At 42.3% G+C, this 19,740-nt stretch overlaps 1 protein-coding gene across 8 annotated transcripts in view; it reads left to right on the top strand.

The window, feature by feature from the left end:
* LOC117347790 (galactosylgalactosylxylosylprotein 3-beta-glucuronosyltransferase 1) overlaps positions 1-19,740 on the top strand; it is a 160,479-nt gene that overhangs the window by 111,531 nt on the left and 29,208 nt on the right. For all 8 annotated transcript variants that reach the window (XM_033919169.1, XM_033919164.1, XM_033919168.1 and 5 more), the window contains 2 exons: positions 2,220-2,728; positions 11,983-12,279. In XM_033919169.1, the coding sequence (XP_033775060.1) occupies positions 2,220-2,728; positions 11,983-12,279 (806 nt within the window). The remainder of the gene's footprint in view (positions 1-2,219; positions 2,729-11,982; positions 12,280-19,740) is intronic.

A 19,740-nucleotide genomic window follows, 5' to 3' on the forward strand; every position in this document is an offset into this window, starting at 1 on the left:
CTGTATTTATCTGTTGTGCCATTCCTGCCTGTCTCTCCTTGCCCCCCTTCTGTTTCCCCCCTCCCAGAACAAAGCATGATTGCTGTCTTCCCTCAGCACACCCCTCTCCCTAAAGCAGCCCCCTTTCCCTCTCCCCCTCCACTTCTTACCAGCATGGGACATCTCGCAGCACCCACACGACAAACTCCTGCCGTTGCTGAGACAAACTGCAGCTCAATCCACCGCACGCACCACAAGCCACCCCACGCGCTGCAAGCCGGCACATGCGCCACAAATGGAATGTGGCCATGGAAGCACACAGCACGGTGGCAGGGATCACGGTCTCCTAAGTGCACATGCGCGCTTAGAGTTTTATTATAGAGGATTATGTATTAGAAATGTTATTCTTTTTTTCTTTTCTGTTTAAATGGAGTTCTTTTCATAATTTGAATTGAGTTATATTGTAATCCGCTTTAATCCTTTTTGGTTGTATATGCGGTATATAAATTTTTTAATATACATAAACAATTGTCCAAACGTATTTTTACACAAACCTTTTTTTTTTTTTTTTTAGTTCTCTTTCATATGAATTAACCCTACAGTGAAAACAGACATCCCATTATAACAATGGTACCTCATAATCTGTGAATTGCAACTTGTCTGTAATTTGTTAGGTTACAAAGATCTCTTAAATGTAATACAGATTGCAGATCATGAGTTATGGCTCACCCAGCCCATTGTTACATAGGTGGTACTTACAGTACTTCCAATAACTGGACTATATTTCACCATATACCCATTTAAAATGCAGATTCCTATTTTATACAAGACATCCCTTGTTCTAAATTAATAGGTTTTGGTTTTTGTACTCAAGGTTTGTTTATTGAAAATTTTTTCATATAGAAATGTATATAAACAATTGGTTTTAAGGGATAATTCTCTACATGTCAACTAAAGTTAGGTGCCGAGATGATGCGTGAATCTTGTATAGATAATTATGTGTGTAATTGCTGTCATAGAATACTAGTGTAAAGCCACTGTTACATTGCTTAATCTTAGGCGTGAGCAATTACGCTTGCTCAATGGCTGGTGTAAATGCTTATGCCTAATTGTTGTCAAGGTTGTAACTGATAGTATTCTATACCTGTCCAGGTCCATTCCAGGTCCACACATTCCTCGTAATTGTATGCTATAGATTTTGCGCACTCAGGCCCTGATGATATGCACCGAGGAATGCAGCACATAATGGCTGTCAATCTTCAGTTACCGTATATATTCCAATATAAACCAAGGTAACCTTTTCTCCCCCAAAAAAGGAGGAAAAAAGGTTGGCTCAAATATAAACCGGGGGTTAATATTCGGGGGGGGGGGTAATATTCAGATGCCTTGCCTTGCCCTGCCAGGCTCTATACCCAACCCCCCACCTTCCCTGCGCCTTACAGGCCTCTACTGGGTCTGCCGTGAGACCTGATGGTCCAGCGGGGGCCAAGAAAGGAGGGATCCCTCCTGCTTCCTGTCCTAGCCAATTCTGATTATTTTTATCTCCCTCCCACCTCCCCCATATACTTTAAGTATACCTGGTGGTCCAGCAGTGAATCGCGGCAGGAGCGACCTTCCTTTGCTCCTGCCCATGCATAACCGCTAGGCGCCTCTATTTATGCTAATGTTTTCTTGGCCTAAATACTGGCGCCTACACGGAAAACATGCCCATAATTTGCCCTTAACCCCTTACCAATTTTGGTGCATAACTAGCAATTAACTTTAATTTAAGACAATTATTGAGCCCATTAAGCTTATTATCGGCACCAATTAAGCTAATTAAATGTTAAGCACCTACATTTAGGCATCTTTTATAGAATCTGGACCTCAATTTATAGAATCCCAACTAAGGGCAGTTACGTGTATAACTGCAAATAAGTGCAAATTAACCACAATTATAGCCAATCATTGGTTGTTAATGCCAAATATCAGCTAATTTACCAATTAAGTTATGCACGTAACTAGCATTATTCTATAACTTGTGCACCACAACTTTATATGTTGAGCGTTAAATTCTCTGCACATATTTATAGAATTAGAAGGTTAGTGTTCTATGTGGATTGCAGTATTAATATAAAATTTCCCAAGAATGGTTGAAATCCAGATTTTTCTAAGATAGCAGCTCACTGAAGCTTATTGCTTTTAGAGGAGGACAGTTTAACACTGTTAGACTCTGATCTATGGTTGTCTTCTTCTTATAGATGAAGGAAGTGATGGAAGGCGGGATCTAGGCCAGGGCTCAGACTTGAAGGAATATTGTTCATCTGACAGAGACATAGTGGAAGTGGTCAGGACGGAGTACGTTTACACAAGGCCACCTCCGTGGTCTGATAACCTACCCACTATCCATGTTATCACACCTACGTATAGTCGCCCAGTACAGAAAGCAGAGTTAACACGTCTTGCCAACACTTTGTTACATGTGCCCAATTTGCACTGGATTCTAGTGGAAGATTCTCAAAGACGGACCCCTCTTGTAACAAGAATGTTGCGAGAGACAGGACTTAACTACACCCATCTTAATGTGGAAACACCCCACAACTATAAGTTGAGAGGAGACATGAGGGATCCCCGCATTCCTCGAGGAACAATGCAGAGGAACCTAGCTCTCCGGTGGCTGAGGGAGACTTTTAATAAAAACAACAGTGAGTCTGGAATTGTTTACTTTGCTGATGATGACAATACCTACAGCCTGGAGTTATTTGAAGAGGTGAGGAGACTTTTTTTCAATTAGTTTCCTAGTCCTGTGCAGTTAAATTTCCAGATATTACTAAGATTCATTTCCAAATTTTTCCCTCCTGTCCCATTATTCTTTTACTTTGGGAATTACTTTTCTTATGGCATTGGGTACAATGTCAACTGTCTCTCTTCTCCTCTAGCATAGTATTTGATAATAAACATAGAGCAGAGGGTACTTGATTTAATCATGCTTATAAGAATACATGCTCAATAGCACAATGGTGAAATTTGTTCTTAGCTGCTATTTTCTTTTCCTCAAGTTCTACTAGACTACCCAGACTAATGGGTTGTGTCATTCCACCAGCAGATGGGGACAGAGAAACTGCTGTCATCATCAGTACAGTATAAGAATTGGTGCAGCCTTGGAACTTGTTAGTATCCCATGCTAAAGCTGAAATTAAACATACCAGTAAAAAAACCACTTATAACTAACAATTTGAACAAACCAAAACATACATCCAACTAGGGACCCCCGACTGACTCAATCTCTGTCAAAACAATAATCGTAGAATGGTCCCTCACATTTACAATACTGAAGGGAATAACGAGGAGCTCTAGTCTTCTTAGTGGGATCCTGAACTGGTCTAGCAAGACTCAATGAAAGAAATTAGCAGATAAAACACATTTCTCTTTCCTAATCTTCCTGCTAGACCAGACCAGATAAATGGGATATTTTCATGCTTCATGCTGGGTGGAAGACAATATAGTTCTTAGATCAGTGTTTCTCAATACGCGGTACGCATACCCTTAATTTGAGAGTAAAGATTTTCTTGACTAAAGTTTTAAATTTCTTTTATGAAGATGAAGTAGTCCATAATTGCACCTTCTCACAGTCAATGCAGCAACTATTCTCTCTGAAATGATTTTTAACAGTTTAGTGAAGTTTGGACTGTTACACCTATTGGTACCCATTTGCCCCTGAAACAGCCCCTTTATTGATTAGAACTGTCTATACCGTCTTTAACTGCACAGGCAGAGCAAGGCGGTGCACAGACTAAAAAAATACAAATCTTTTGAACAGAATTACAATAATGTGATAGAACAGAAACAACCACACTTTGAGAACAGACCACAAAGTTTGGGGTTGTGTAGGGCAATGTTCTCAACTTCTTCAAGCCAAGTACCCCCTAAGTCTAACAAATATCAACCAAGTACCCCTGCCTAAACTCTGCCCCAGACCCGCCCAGACTCTGCCCCAGACTTGCCCAGGCTCCACCCCTGACCCCACCTCATAGTAATAGAGTTAATTGTAATGCAATTTCTTCTAACCATTTTTCATATACAAACAATATAATCTTATTAATACATAATGGTAACCACAAAATGTTTTAAAAAGTATACTGTATGCAGAGAAAATGTTAATTATTTATATTCAGGGTTTGTTTGTTTTTAAAGAAGTCAAAGATGACTTTAAAATATGCAGTGTCATCTCAGTAAGAACTATAGAAAAACAGAAAAATAAAATGCAAAATATAGACAGCAAATATAAATTCTCAAAACGGACACATTTCGATCACTAAATTGAAAATAAAATAATTTTTCCTACCTTCCTTGATTTCATGAATCTCTGGTTGCACTTCCTTCTGACTGTGCATCCAATATTTCTTTCTGCCTCCTGCAAGCTTCCTCTCCTCTAGACCTCATTCTCTTTCCCAACCAACATCTCTGTCTCTCCATGAGTCCAACATTTCTCCCTCTCCCATCCCCCGGATCATGTTCAGCATTTTTCACTATTGCCCACCAGCCCAATGTCCATTTTTCCTTCTATCACCACTCTCCAGCACCATGCCACATCTCTCCCTCCATATTCCTCCCCCTTGCATCCCCTACAATCTGTCCCTCTGTTCCCTCTCCACCACCATATCCAATATTTCACCCTCTCATCCTTCTCTTCCCCATGCATTTCTACATCTCTCCTCTCTCTCTATACCCAATTTTCCTCTTTCTTCCTTTCCCCATGTGCCACCATCTCTTTCCCTCTCACTCACACCCTCATGCCCAACAATTCTCCCTTTCTATTCCCTCCCTCCTATTTCCCACGTTAATGCCCCCTTCCTTCCTCCCTTCTGTGTCCCATGTTCATGCCACCTCCCTTTATTCTGAGTCGAGTTTGTGCCCCCTCACCTCCCTGCCTTCCAGCCGTTGTCCCAGAATCATGCCCCTCCAATGCCCCAATATACTCCTTCCACCCCTTTCTCCCAGAAAGATTGTGCCCCCTTGATCGAGCCACACTCGCTCAATCTGCCTTCAGTGGCTTGTTGGGGAGGATGCGCAGGCAGCGATTCACATGTTGCATGTGGTTGACCCACAAGCCTTCCCTCCGATGTCAGCTCAATGCGAGGAACTGGAGGGCCTGAAGAAGCAAGTCAGGCTACTGGAGGGAAGAGTACTAGAACTAGAAGCACTTCGAGCAGTTCAGGAGGAGATCAGAGAGGCAGAAAACTTCACAAAAGAGAGGAATGTTGAAGAAGAAGTCAGGGAGTTAGAGAAGTTCATCGAGGATTCGTACAGAGAGGCTGTGGAAAATCACCAACAGAGGAACTGCCAAGATACACCTACAGTGAGTGAGGACCACCTGTAGGACAATCACAAGAAAGGAATAGATGACATAGCAGCAGGATCTGGAAACAGCGGAGGGAACCCATAGGAAGATGAGTCCAGTGCAAGACAATGCCGAGATGAGGAAAGATGGAAGTGCACCGAGGACACAGACCTGCAGCTGTGTCGAGTAACCCTACTAGACACAGCCCGACAGCACCTCAGCAAAGGCAGAAGGATGCTGATAATTCAACTTGATCTCTCAGCAGCATTCGATCTGGTTGACCACGCCATTCTTCTACAGATACTTGAAGCCATAGAGATCTCAGGCAGGGTATACAACTGGTTCCAAGGATTCCTTAAATCTAGAACATATAAAGTAAAGTTCAAGTTTTCAAGTTTTTCAAGTTTATTAGGATTTTATATACCGCCTATCAAGGTTATCTAAGCGGTTTTGCAATCAGGTACTCAAGAATTACAAACGATCTTAAATCAGAACCCTGGTCCAACCCCTGTGGAGTTCCTCAAGGCTCACCTCTCTCACCTACCCTCTTCAACCTCTTTTTATCTTCCCTTGGTTCTACCCTAGATAACATAAATGTAACTTCATTTAGCTACGCAGATGATATCACCATACTCCTACCCTTCGATTCTCCTGACCCCACATCAACAGAAAAACTGGAAAAAACTCTACAAGCAGTGGAAAAATGGATGGCAGACCACAAATTGAAGCTGAACACAGACAAAACAAAATTTCTATTGCTCGAAAAGGACAAAACCCCTTCCATCACAGAACTAGAAATTAACACCACCAAATACCCTATACAAACTGCCCTCAAACTCCTAGGAGTAACGATGGATAGATGCTGCACTATGAAGGTCCAAATCAACAAGACCACCCAGAAAGCATTTCTAACCATGCGCAACTTATGAAAAATTAGAAAATTCTTCGACAAAGAGCAATATAGGCTCATAGTCCAATCCCTAGTCCTAGGTCTATTGGACTACTGCAATATCCTCTATCTAACATGCCCTGCAACCATGATAAAACAACTACAGACAGTCCAAAACACTGCACTCATATTGATCTACTCGCTAAGTAAATTTGACCACATCACCACTGCCTACCTAGACTCACACTGGTTACCTATACAAGCACGAATTCAATTCAAATTATACTGACTACTATTCAAAGCTATAAATGGCACAGCCCCTGTTTACCTAAACAATCTCCTGAACCATAACCTCTCTACTAGACAAAGAAGAACTCAGACCCCATTTACCTACCCTCCACTCAAAGGCACTCAGCGCAAGAAGATGTTTGACAACCTACTAGCGATGCAAGCAGCGAAACTTGACCATACCATCTCCAACCTGCTGATAACAACGAGCGACTTCAAATCTTTTTGAAAAGAAATCAAAACCCTACTATTCAAAAAATTTATCCAGATATCTTAACTCTAACCATGGTCTTCCCCTCCGTATAATTCCCCCCTAACCTCTCCTCATCTCCAGCTATCCTTTCTCGTCAAAACCTCAAGCATGTCAACTGCCTCCCAAATTGTTCATTTACGGGAATTGCACTATCTCTTAATTGTACAGGTCCCCAAACTGTAAATCTACTGGAATTGCACTATCCCCTAATTATACAGCTCCCCAAATTGTAAATCTACTGAAATAGCTCAGTCATCTTTTCTGTATCCTATTCACTAAATTGTAATTCTCCAATTTTCTTGTAATTCTCCTGGAAATGTCCAGCTGTTTCTTTTGTAATCCGCCCAGAACTGCAAGGTACGGGCGGAATAGAAGCCATTAATGTAATGTAAGATAAGAGAAGATAGAGAAGACAGCAATCATCGTGGGGGACTCCATCATCTGACAAGTCGACAGCCACATAGCGGGAGGAAAATGGATTGGCTGGTGACCTGCCTACCAGGAGCCAAGATGGAGGATATAGTGAGCCGCTTCGACAGAATCATCGACAGTGTGGAAGGGGGAGATACGGCAGTGCTGGTCCACGTTGGGACAAATGACCTGAGCAACAGAAACTACAGCAGGGTAATACTGAAAGACCAGTTCTGGATGCTAGGAAGGAAGCTGAAGATCAGAACACCGAAGGTAGCATTCTCGGAGATCTTGCCGGTACCCAGGGCCGATGGGAAGAGGCAGACAGAACTGCAAGCAATCAACGCATGGATGAGATGCTGGTGTGAGGAAGAAGGATGCCACTTCGTGTGCAACTCGACAATGTTCTGGAGGAAGAGCAAGCTATACAGGAAGGATGGACTCCACATCAGCGGAGATGGAACAAGGCTACTTGCAAGGAACATCAAGCGAGAAATTGAGAAGTTTTTAAACTAAGAAGAAGGGGAAAGCTAACAGTCGACCAAGAGTCGATGGTTCAGGAAATGGTATACCCAGAGGATATCATTCAAGAAGATTGCAGGGAAGACACACCAGATCATAGGCAAGATAGAAATCCCAACAGATAGAAAGGGATGGAAGCGAGGGAGACAGGAGGAAGGAAGTGCAAGAAAGAAACAGGCCGCAAACTTAAGTACACAAACGCAAGGAGCCTAAAGAATAAAATGGGGGAATTGGAAGCTATGGCACAAAAAGATAACCCATCATCGGCATCACGGAAACATGGTGGAATGAGGACAACGTCTGGGACACTGTACTACCGGGATTCAAGCTATACCACAGAGACAGAGTAGGACAAAAAGGTGGGGGCATTTCCCTATACATAAATGAGGGAATTGAGTCTACCAGAGAGAACACACCAGAAACGAACAATAATGTAGAGTCTCTATGTGCTAAAATACCGGGAACAAATGGAATGGATACGAAGATCGTCATCTGCTATCGACCTCCAGGGCAGTCCAAAGAGACTGATGGAGAAATGACGGACAAGATTAAACACGAATGCAAGGAGGGCAACACAGTTATCAGGGGCAACTTCAATTATCTGGGGATAGATTGGAACCTAGACAACTCCAGCTGCAGTAGGGAGACCAAGTTCTTGGATGCTGTAGGCAATTGCTTCCTGGAACTTGGTCTTGTCATGGAAAATACGAGAGGAAATGCAATTCTGGACTTAATTCTAAATGGACTACGAGGACCGGTACAAGGTATAGAAGTAGAAGGGACGCTGGGAAACAGTGATCACAACATGATCCACTTCAACCTAGACACAGTAACAAAAAATCAATCCAGAACGACTGCCATGACACTGAACTTCTGAAAAGGGAACTATGAAGGGATGAGAGTCATGGTGAGGAAGAAAATTAGGAAGAGGATAAGCACTGTAAATACGCTAGAGCAAGCATGGTCCCTTTTTAAGGACACAGTCACCGAGGTGCAAAATGTATATATATTGCTTATCAACAAGGGTTCCAAGAGGAAAAAGAACAAGGAACCAGCATGGCTCACTGTAGCAGTGAAGGAAGCGATCAGAGACAAGAAGGCTTCATTTAAGGAATGGAAAAGGACAAAAATGGAGAAAAACTGGAAAAAGCACAAACATCTAAGCAAGTGCCATAAGGCGGTAAGAGGGGCCAAAAGAGACTACGAGGAAAAAATAGCCAAGGAGGCAAAAATTTCAAGCCATTCTTTCGATATATTAAGGGGAAATGACCCACAAAGGAAGCAGTGGGACTGTTAGATGACCGTGGAATAAAGGGAGTACTAAAGGAGGACAAAGCCATTACCGACAAACTGAACACATTTTTTGGGGCTGTATTTACCAAAGAGGATATATCCAATATGCCAAAAGCCAACAGGCTATACACAGGAAATGAAGACGGGAAACTGACAAGGTTGACGATCAGTCTAGAAGAGGTATGCAGACAGATTGATAGACTTAGAAATGATAAACCCCTGGGACCGGACAGCATCCACCCAAGGGTAATCAAGGAACTGAAAGGGGTTATAGTTGAACTGCTTCAACTAATAGCCAATCTGTCGATCAAATCAGGAAAGATTCCAGAAGACTGGAAAGTGAGGAATGTTACTCTGATCTTCAAAAAAGGTTCAAGGGGGAGATCCGGGAAACTACAGACCAGTGAGTCTGACTTTGGTACCGGGAAAGATGGTAGAGGCACTGATTAAGGACCGCATCGATCACTGTGACAGACACAAACTGATGAGGACCAGCCAGCACGGCTTTAGCAAAGGAAGATCTTGCTTAACAACTTGCTGCACTTCTTCAAAGGAGTAAATAGGCAGATGGACAAGGGTAACCCGGTTGACATTGTATATCTAGATTTTCAGAAGGCGTTCGATAAGGTCCCGTGTGAACATCTACTTCGAAAAATTGTGAGCCATGGAATCGAGGGTGATATACTCATATGGATTAAAAACTGGTTGGCGGATAGGAAACAGAGAGTGGGCGGTAAATGGACAATACTCGGACTGGAAAAGCGTCATGAGTGGAGTGCCGCAGGGTTCAATGCTTGGGCATGTGCTCTTCAATATATTTATAAACAACCAAGAAATTGGTACGACAAGTGAGATGATTAAATTTGTGGATGATACAAAGTTATTCAGAGTAGTGAGGACACAGAAGGATTGCAAAGACCTACAACGAGACATAAACACACTCGAGGAATGGGCCACAAAATGGCAAATGAGATTCAACGTGGATAATTGCAAGGTGATGCATGTCGGTAACAAAAATCATATGCACGAATACAGGATGTCCGGTGCTATACTCAGAGAAAGCCCCCAGGAAAGAGACTTGGGAGTACTTGTAGACAAGTCATTGAAACCGTCCACGCAATGTGTGGTGGCAGCGAAAAGGGCAAACAGAATGCTAGGAATGATTAAGAAGGGGATCACAAACAAATCTGAAAAGGTTATTATGCCATTATACTGGGCCAGGGTACGCCCCCACCTGGAATACTGCATCCAACACTGGTCACCTTACATGAAAAAGGACACAGTACTACTCAAAAGGGTCCAAAGAAGAGCAACAAAAATGGTTGGAGTTGCCATACAATGAGAGGCTAGAGAAACTGGGCCTCTTCTCCCTTGAAAAGAGGAGACTGAGCGGGGACATGATCAAAACATTCAAGATATTGAAGAGAATTGACTTAGTAGAGAAAGAGAGATTGTTTACCCTCTCCAAGGTAAAGAGAATGAGAGGGCACTCGCTAAAGTTAAAAGGGAATAGATTCCGTACAAACGTATGGAAGTTCTTCTTCACCCAGAGAGTGGTAGAAATCTGAAACACTCTTCCGGTTGCTGTTATAGGGGAAAGTACCCTTCAGAGATTCAAGAAAAGGTTGGATAAGTTCTGTCTGGAACAGAACATATGCAAGTTAAGGCTAGATTCAGGGAACTGGTCTTTGACCTAAGGGCCGTTGCATGAGCAGACTGCTGGGCACGATGGACCACTGGTCTGACCCAGCAGCAGCAAATCTTATGTTCTTATGCATGCATGGATGCTCCCTCCCGATACAATTTCTTTTCAAAACCCAGAAAAAGTGCTAGATTTTGAAAAGCTGTCCAGATCCCCAGACATGTCCTCAAAAGGATATATCTGGGGAAATCAGGATGTCTGGTAACGTCAGCTTCCATGCATGTCTATTGTGTTTATACCCATCACACTTCACACATGATTATTGAATCGATGCATTCCAGCATTAGGCAATGGTTTTTTAAAATTGCTTCTGTATGATTTATGTTTTGTTTATCTGCCTTCATTTTTCTGTTTCTATGAGGGGAGATATGATAGAGACCTGTAAATAACTATATGGCATAAATACACTTGAGGCGAGACTCAATTGGAAGGAAACTCCGGAATAAGGGGGCATAGGATGAAGATGAAAGGGGATAGACTCAGAAATAAACTCTGAAAATACTTTTTCACAGAAAGGATGCTGAATGCTTGGAATGGCATCCTAGTGGAGGTGGCGGAGTGTATCTGAATTCAAGAAAGCTTGAGACAAGAACGTTGGACCTGGATAGTAGATAATAATAATTTATTTTTATATACCGCCTAACCAGCAGTTCATAGCGGTTTATACAGTAGATACTCGGCATACAATGTAATAATAACATCATACATAATAAAATTCTAAATAACTAATCCAAGCATTGAAACTAATGAATAAGGAAAACACAATATAAACTAAAATAAGTATGGATACAAAGATAAAAAGTACATTATAACTACATGATAATATAAAAATCAATAATGTATATTATATTGTTTAAATAAGTGTGTTTTAAGATCTTTTCAAAATTGATAGTAAGTAAGAAATGGAGAAACAAGAAGATTCAAACATGAATTCATTAATCCTGCTTGGAATGCTAAGGTCCTATCCAAAATTTTTTTGTAACGACATGCATTTGCTGTAGGAAAATAAAACCAACCAGATCTATGAATAGAGGTTGAGAGTGGGCTCTCTAACTAAAAGAGTGGAGAATTTATATTGATTAGTTATTATTTATCACCCATTCGCACCAATATTTGGATATTTATTATTCAGGCAATACCTCATTACCTAAGCAGGCTTTAATTGGCACTATTTTAATGTATTATTTTAATTTGTTTTTAAATTAAAATGTACACTGCTTAATAGAAAAGCTGTCTCACAAGTAAATAAACTAAAAGGGGCCCATGTACAGGATAGGAGCGCTTCAGCAGGATTCTACCATTCACTTTCCTTTCTCTGTCACCAGATGCGTACCACCAGGAAAGTGTCAGTGTGGCCTGTGGCCTTTGCAGGAGGCTTGCGTTACGAGTCACCCAAGGTGAATGCTGTGGGGAAGGTATATGGCTGGAAGACTGTGTTTGATCCTCACCGGCCATTTGCGATTGACATGGCAGGTTTCGCAGTGAACCTCAGGCTGATCCTCCAGCGATCTCAGGCATACTTTAAATTTCGTGGAGTAAAAGGTGGCTACCAGGAAAGCAGCCTCCTTCGAGAACTGGTGACCCTGAATGACCTGGAGCCCAAAGCTGCCAACTGCACCAAGGTACTTAATCAAAAGGGTCTGGACTTTATCTCCACTAGTGTTTCCAATTGAAGATGGGAAATAAAGTAGTATCGGACAATTCTATAACTGGCGTGCATGGTGCATGCTCCTTTGTGCAAGTGTGGAGTAAATTAGCACTTACAGGTAGTGATGTAGTGAGGGGGGGCGGTCCACCTCAGGCACCATGTTGGTGGGGGTACCAGCACCCCTCCTCCTCTCCCCCCTGCCACCTCTTCCCATTCCTCCCCTAGTCACGCACCCCCCTTTCTTTCCCCCATATCTCTAGTTGTTCACAGCCGTGAGCGCAGCCACATCGGCTCTCCTGCTGACATCACTTCTGGGTGCTGCGCATAGAAAGTGATGTCAGATGGAGAGCTGATGGGGTCATGAGGGCGATGAACTAGAGGTATGGGGGAAGGGACGGGGGTGTGCACGCAGCAGTGGAAGGAGCAGGGGGTGGAGACAAGGACGGTGAGAGGCGCCACCACCCTGGGTGCCTCTCACCCTTGCTACATCACTGCTTACAGGTCTAAGAATCCTAAGCGCTATTCAGTAAATGCGCCCAAAATTGGATGTTGTTACAATCCAAGCTAGATTGTATCCTGTAAAGGGTTATCTGCATAGAGTGCCCTTTACAGAATACTAGTTCAACACAAGTAAGGTTGCCAGATTTCCTCTATGAGAAAAAGAGGACACCGGGTCCTGCCCCATTCTACCCACAACCCCGCCCCATTGTGCCTCCAGCTCTGCCCCATTATACCCCCATCCCACACTGCCTCCCCACGAACCTCCCCGAGCTCAGGATTGCGTCTATGCATGCGCAGACATCGGCATGATAAAGTCATTCACATGTGTATGACATCATCGTGTCGACAACTGCACATGCGCAGATTGAGGGCAGGGATTTCTAAAAGACAGACAAACTGCCGGATTTTGGAAATCCCTCTGGGCACCTGGACAGTCCTCTAAAAAGAAGATATCTTCAGGTTTTCCTGGACATCCGATAACCGTAGGCACAAGCATTTACACCTGCCAAAAGCTGTGTAAATGTTTGCACCCAAATGATGGATGTAAAGGATGCAAACCCAGGTATTCTATAAAATCACTCCTACTTTCCAAGAACACTCCTAACCCACCAACACCCTTCCCATGGCCACATCTCCTTTGGGGTACAATACTATGAAATGTAGGTGCACATTTTATAGGGCAGATTCATGTGTAACTCCGAATTACTTTCAATTAAGTGCCAATTAAAGCCAACAATTGATTATTATCACCTAATTAGTTTATGTGCAGATTTGTGATCTGTGCCAAAATTTTGGTGACCTATGCAGAATTTGGTAAAAAGTGCAAAACTCCAGGGGAATTTACACATGGGCAAGGCATGGATAGACCATGTGCAGGACTCCCAGTTACACACACCTTGCCACATTTTTGCATCCCAAATACCCCAGCTTTATGGCTGGTGTAACTGTGGGTGCCGATATTTTAGGGACACCCCATCTGATATTCCGCACTATTTGATTAGCCAGGAACGGCTCCTGGCTAGCCAAATAGCACATAGCTAGCTATCCACCAATATTCAGAGGGAGATGATCGGCTTTGTCCCGCTGACTTTCCCGTTCAGCAGATTGTTCGGTAACTGGCTATGTCGCATGACTTAGCCAGCCACTGCCAATATTCATTGGTTCACTGGCTAAGTTCAGCAACCAGATAGACCTGTATAAAAAGGCAGGTCTATCTTTGGCTCCTAGGACTTAGCCAGCCAACCAATAAATATTGGCTCAGTCAACTATGTTTCAGCCAGCCTAAAAAAAAAAAAAAAGCGGAAATTCAGTGCAAGTTGCCAGATACGGTGCCAACACTAAATTTCCAGTTTCACTGCCAACCACAGGAGAAAGGCAGCTGTCTCCTACGGTCTGACTATCAGGTTGACCAATGCCAGCTTATGATAGCATTCTATAAAGGATCTGGGCACCCAGATGTTGTCGAGGGATAGGTGCTCACCATGCAGCATCAGAGTGCCCAAAAGGAGGAATCCACTTATATATTGCCATCTTAATTTCCAAACAGAATATGAGCAGGTAAAGATTCTAAGACCCATCTAGTTTGCCCCATTGTTCTCTACCTTCCCTTTCACTATTTCATCAATAAGGCTCCTTTTTGTCTATTATGTACCTCCAAATCCAGTCTAATACATGAGGGATCTTCAAAAAGTTTCCGCCCTTTTATTTTTTAAACACTATTTATTAAAAATCTCAAAAGCAAATTACTGTATAACACTTTTCGCACATAATCACCCTGTTTTGCCTAACTGACTATTCACATGACATTTTACAGCACACCCTCTTACCACTTCTCCTGCCCCCAACCATTTCCCGTGAAAATATGAAAGTACAGAAACTTTGTGAAGAGCCCTCGTAATTTCATTTGGTTGATTGCATAAAATTATCCATCTACAATAGAATCAAATTTAGCCTTGGAGATTACTAGGTATTTGGTGTTAATGTCACTGCATTTTCAAACATGGAGGGCCATAATCAAAAGAAACGAAACGTCCGTCTGATTCGGATGTATGGTGCTAGATGCCCAAAGTTGGCGGTGGTAAAATGTCCATTCTTGAAAAATACATCTAGAATATTTTTTTCCCGAAAATTGTCTATCGGGACATCTAGGATATTGATCATCCAGACCGCCAGTAAATCTATCTTTATACCACTAAAAATTTGTCTAAGTCCCAAACACCCAGAACAAGACCATTTGGACGTGGGAGGACCCAGCATTCTGATGGACTTGCCACCCAGACATGGCCACAGAGCAGTTGGGCACCTTACAGGGCACTGCTGTGAACTTCACAAAAAAGGGTGCTACATAAACATCTCACCAGAACTTCCTTATAGGATATGGTGAGCCCCCCAAAACCCACCATACCCACCTGTCTACAACCCCAATAGCCCTTATGGCTGCAGGTGGCAATGAATAGGAATATTATATCTGCCTTGGAACATCTAGTACTGGTTTCTTTAGAACCAATACTTTGGTAAATTAAACTGGGCAGTGGGAAATAGCGATGGCATTTAAATTAGTGTGTGCTTTAATCTAACAATCATTTTTGGCTGATATCAAAATGTTTATATAATTATTATACAGATTTTAGGGGCCCTTTTACTAAACTGTGTTGTGTTAAGCTGTTAACATGCAATTTACTGTATGGTTTCGGCTAATGCCTAACTGCAGTAACAGTTTGCGATAAAAAGTTCATTAACATGCTGTAAATCATTCAAGGGACAGTCCCTGCTCAGTAGAGGTTATAATCAAGTTTTAAGTTCAAGTTTATTAAAATATTTTTTAAACCGCTTAATCAAGTTTCTAAGCGGTGTACAATATAAAATTACATAAAAACATATTAAAACGTAAAAACATATTAAAACAAGGGATACTTGATAAAATCCAAGTGTCATAATAAAGCACAGATAAAACGTTTGGACCTACTTCAAACAATAGGAAAGTGGGGAAGAACTACAATCGTTATAGAAAAGTGCAACATAAAAGGAAAGTACAATAGGTTAGAGTAAAAAGGAACAGTAGGAGGTCAGGAAGTTTCTCAGACATGGGTGCTTTACAAGCGAGTGGGGGTTAGGAGTTAAAAGTAACCTCAAAAAAGTGGGCTTTTAGCATAGATTTGAATGCTGCCAAGGACAGAGCTTGACATACTGACTCAGGCAGTCTTTTCCAGGAGGATGGTACAGCAAGAGTGAAGAAACGTAGTCTGGAGTTGGCAGTAGAGGAGAAGGGTACAGATAAGAGAGACTTGCCCAACAAATGGAGTTTCTGAGGAGGCGTATAGGAAGGGATAAGAGAGGAGAGATATTGAGGAGCTGCAGAGTGAATGCATTTGTTAAGCCAATAAAAGGAGTTTGAACTGTATGCAGAAATGGATAGGGAGCCAATGAAGTGACTTCAGGAGAAGGGTGATGTAAGCAAAGCGACTTTAGTAGAATATAAGTCATGCAGCAGAATTTTGAATGGATTGCAGGAGAGAGAGATGGTTATGTGGAAGACCTGTAAGAAGCAAGTTGCAAAAGTCTAGGCAAGAAGTAATAAAAGTGTGGATAAGGATTTTGATAGTGTGCTCGAGAGGAAGGGTCAGATTTTGGTGATATTATAGAGAAACAACAGATTTTAGTAGTGTGTTAATGGCATTTTCTTTTAGGAGACTTAACTAGGTAGGGCATGGGTGAAGAAGGGCTGTTGTCATCACACTGCAGTTAATGCATTGCTCATATAATGTGCTGACAAATAGGAGGTGCTGTATGCCTCTGCTTTAATTTCAACTAGAATAGCATGTGATAATAGACATTTTAACAGAGCTCCTACAGTTGACATTCAAGGAACACCCCCCCCCCCAACTGTTAGCTGTGTTAATTATGCACTTACCCCACAGTAATATTTTGCATTTCAGTGCTTTAAATGCAAATTTTTAATGCATTTTAGAAAAAGGTCACTTTAGTTATTTTATATGAGATTGTTTAAAAAATAAATTTGTAGTTTTTATTCACACTTGGAACAAAGTCAGCTGCAGACAATAAATCTCTCAGTTGGAAGCTGCAGGTCCTGAATATGTCTTTCTTTTTTACAATTTTGCAATAAATGAATATAATGCTGCAGTTTCCTAGGATAAATCTTCCGAAAATTAAATACCATGTCAGTTGTACCACCAATTTTCTCCTGTGTTCTATTGGGGCTTGGTTTTGATTTTTTAAATATAGGATCAACAAATTTCTGTAAGCCACGGTTAGAATTAAACACATGTTTGGGATATTTATATCCAAGAATAGCCACTTCCATTTTCAATTTTAACATTCACATAATTCACATAAATTGGTCATGGCAAGTGTTAAAAATTGGCAACAAATATAGATGAACCCAGTAATAAACCAAAGGAAACTATAAAATGAGGGGAAAACATCAGAACTGAAATGCCCTTGTGTCAATACTTTCAACACCAGAACAGGGTAAAAAGAGATTATGTACATACCCTGGTAAGCTTTTTTCCAGTAGATAGGTGAGACATTCTAGACAGTAGGGTTATTTCCCTATAGCCGCATACTGCCGCAGAAGGAATCCACTCAGAATGTTTCACTCTGCCTCTGTTATACTTCACTTGTTTCTTTAGAACCATTTTTAGTTAGTACCCAAACATGTAGAGCCATCCAATACACGTGAAGTAGAGGCACCTGTAGCAATACGCTTAAACAAATTGTTCTGCTCAAAAGTAACTAAACAACACCGTTAACCACCAATACTGGCTTCAAAGGAGCTCAGAAACTTCTCCCCAATAAATTGAAACATATATATATAAATTCTTCCCAGCCCACAAGGGCTGACAGGCATCCATGAATCAGCTTGGAGAAGCATAAACAGACTGAAAACTATGCAGGTGCAGGAATGATAGGGTAGGAGTCTAGAATGTCTCACCTATCTACTGGAAAAGAGTTTACCAGAGTAAGTATATAATCCCTTTTTCCAGTGCAATAGATGATACATTCTAGACAGTGGGGATGTACAAAAGCAGTCCCCCAAAAAGCTAGGGCAGCTTGCTGTGCTGACCCTTAAGACTATGGATCCAAAGGTAGAGTCCTGCCTTGCTGCCACATCCACTCTGAAGAACTTGGCAAACATGTGAATAGAAGACCATGTCGCCATTCTGCAAATTTCCTCAGGAGAGACAGATCTAGCTTTGGCCCACAAAGAACCCACACTCCTGGTAGAATGCATCTTGACGGAAACAGAAGACTGTTTCCAAGAAAGAAGGTAGGCTGACAAAATGGCTCAATGGATCCATCTGGAGATTGTGGCCTTGGATGCGGGAGTGCCCTACTTAACTGAATGAGTCAGCACAAACAAATGGTCAGAGAGTCAGAATTTGTTGGTGACCTCCAAATAACGCAGAAGAATTCTGCACACATCCAGTTTATTCAACAGATAGTCCTGTGTCTTGCAACTTGTCGGTTGAAAGGCAGGCAAACGCACTTCCTGATTGACATGGAAAGCCAAAACGATCTTCGTTAGGAAGGAAGGAGCCACCAAAGGGAAACCACCGCCTCCGAAATATGAAGGAAAGGATCCCTGAAAGACAACACCTGCAGTTTTGACACACAAAGCGTCGAAGTAATGGTGACCAGAAAAATAGTCTTGAGCGTCATGTCCAAGAGGGAAGCATCTAGAAGGGACAGGGCCACAATCTTAAATAAGTTCAAGACAGTAGAATCATCCACAGGATCCAAGAATCTTGAGAGATGCGCAGATCCAGCACACAAAACTGATCTCCGGGAAGCACTGTACTTGCAAACAAGGGATCAGTGAGGGAAACATCAGCATCCGGGTCCCTCAGATCAAGATCAGGTAGTGCAAGAGTCACAGCAGGCTGAGGCAAAGCCAAGCCCAGAGGCACAACACCACTAAGAGACACCACGGAGGTGGATTGAGACTGTTTAGGGGGGATAAACACTTGGTCTGAAACTCTGACCACAAAAATTTCATAAATGTAGAAAAAGTGTCCTGTTCCTGAGGCAGAAAGTCACTCTTAGATGACTTGCATTTGCGTTTCTTTGGTTGAGGAAGGTCCACAGTCTGGCTGACAGAAGCAACAACAACCACCCCGATGGGCTAGCTGAGTATTTGGTCACCTGCTTCAGTAGGGGAGAAGCTAAGTTGGACACTGTAGCCCTCCCAGCTGTACCACGTGACACATGGATGCTCTAAAAGCACTATAATTGTGCAATCCTGGCAAGAATCCACATTAGAAGAGCAAGCATTCCAGCAAGTTTCCAGGCAAAATTTGCAGTTTTGAAGAAGCAGGAAACTTTAGAAAAAAAGATTGCTAAAAATCCAAGATGGCCACCATATAAAAATTTTCCAAATCACAATATTTTTCATACTTCCCAAACTGTAAAAACTGGAATTTTAGGATTTTTCAGGAGAAGGAACACAGGGGAACATCCAGAAACCTTCAAACCCCACTATTCCAATCTCTTCCGATGTCTCTCACAAGCTGTCAGCCTGTGTATTCGCTGTGACCTGACAGGATCAATGCTGCAGCCTGCTTTCAACTCTCTCACAGTAGTGGATGAGAAATGTCATTGCTACAAAGCTGGAAATGCTTCTGCTAAGCTGATATTCAGGCTGCCAGTCAGACTCCTATGTCTGACTAAAACTCCACTCCTGTATACCAACAGATGCGCACCGGAATGGACAGAGGCACGATGACACAACCGGCACCCCGCCGAGCCTCCTAAGGGCACCTAACAGTCTGCGCTTGACCCCTGATTAACAGAAGGTAAGACCACTTCAGGGATGGCCCTGAGCTCTAGAGAAAACTCTGCAGGCTGGCTAACAGGTACCCAGTGGGATCGGCGTGTCAGCTACAGCCCGAAGTCTGTGATCTTTCAATCAGGCAGA

This window comes from Geotrypetes seraphini, chromosome 13 (assembly GCF_902459505.1).
Source record: "Geotrypetes seraphini chromosome 13, aGeoSer1.1, whole genome shotgun sequence".
Classification (NCBI taxonomy): domain Eukaryota; kingdom Metazoa; phylum Chordata; class Amphibia; order Gymnophiona; family Dermophiidae; genus Geotrypetes; species Geotrypetes seraphini.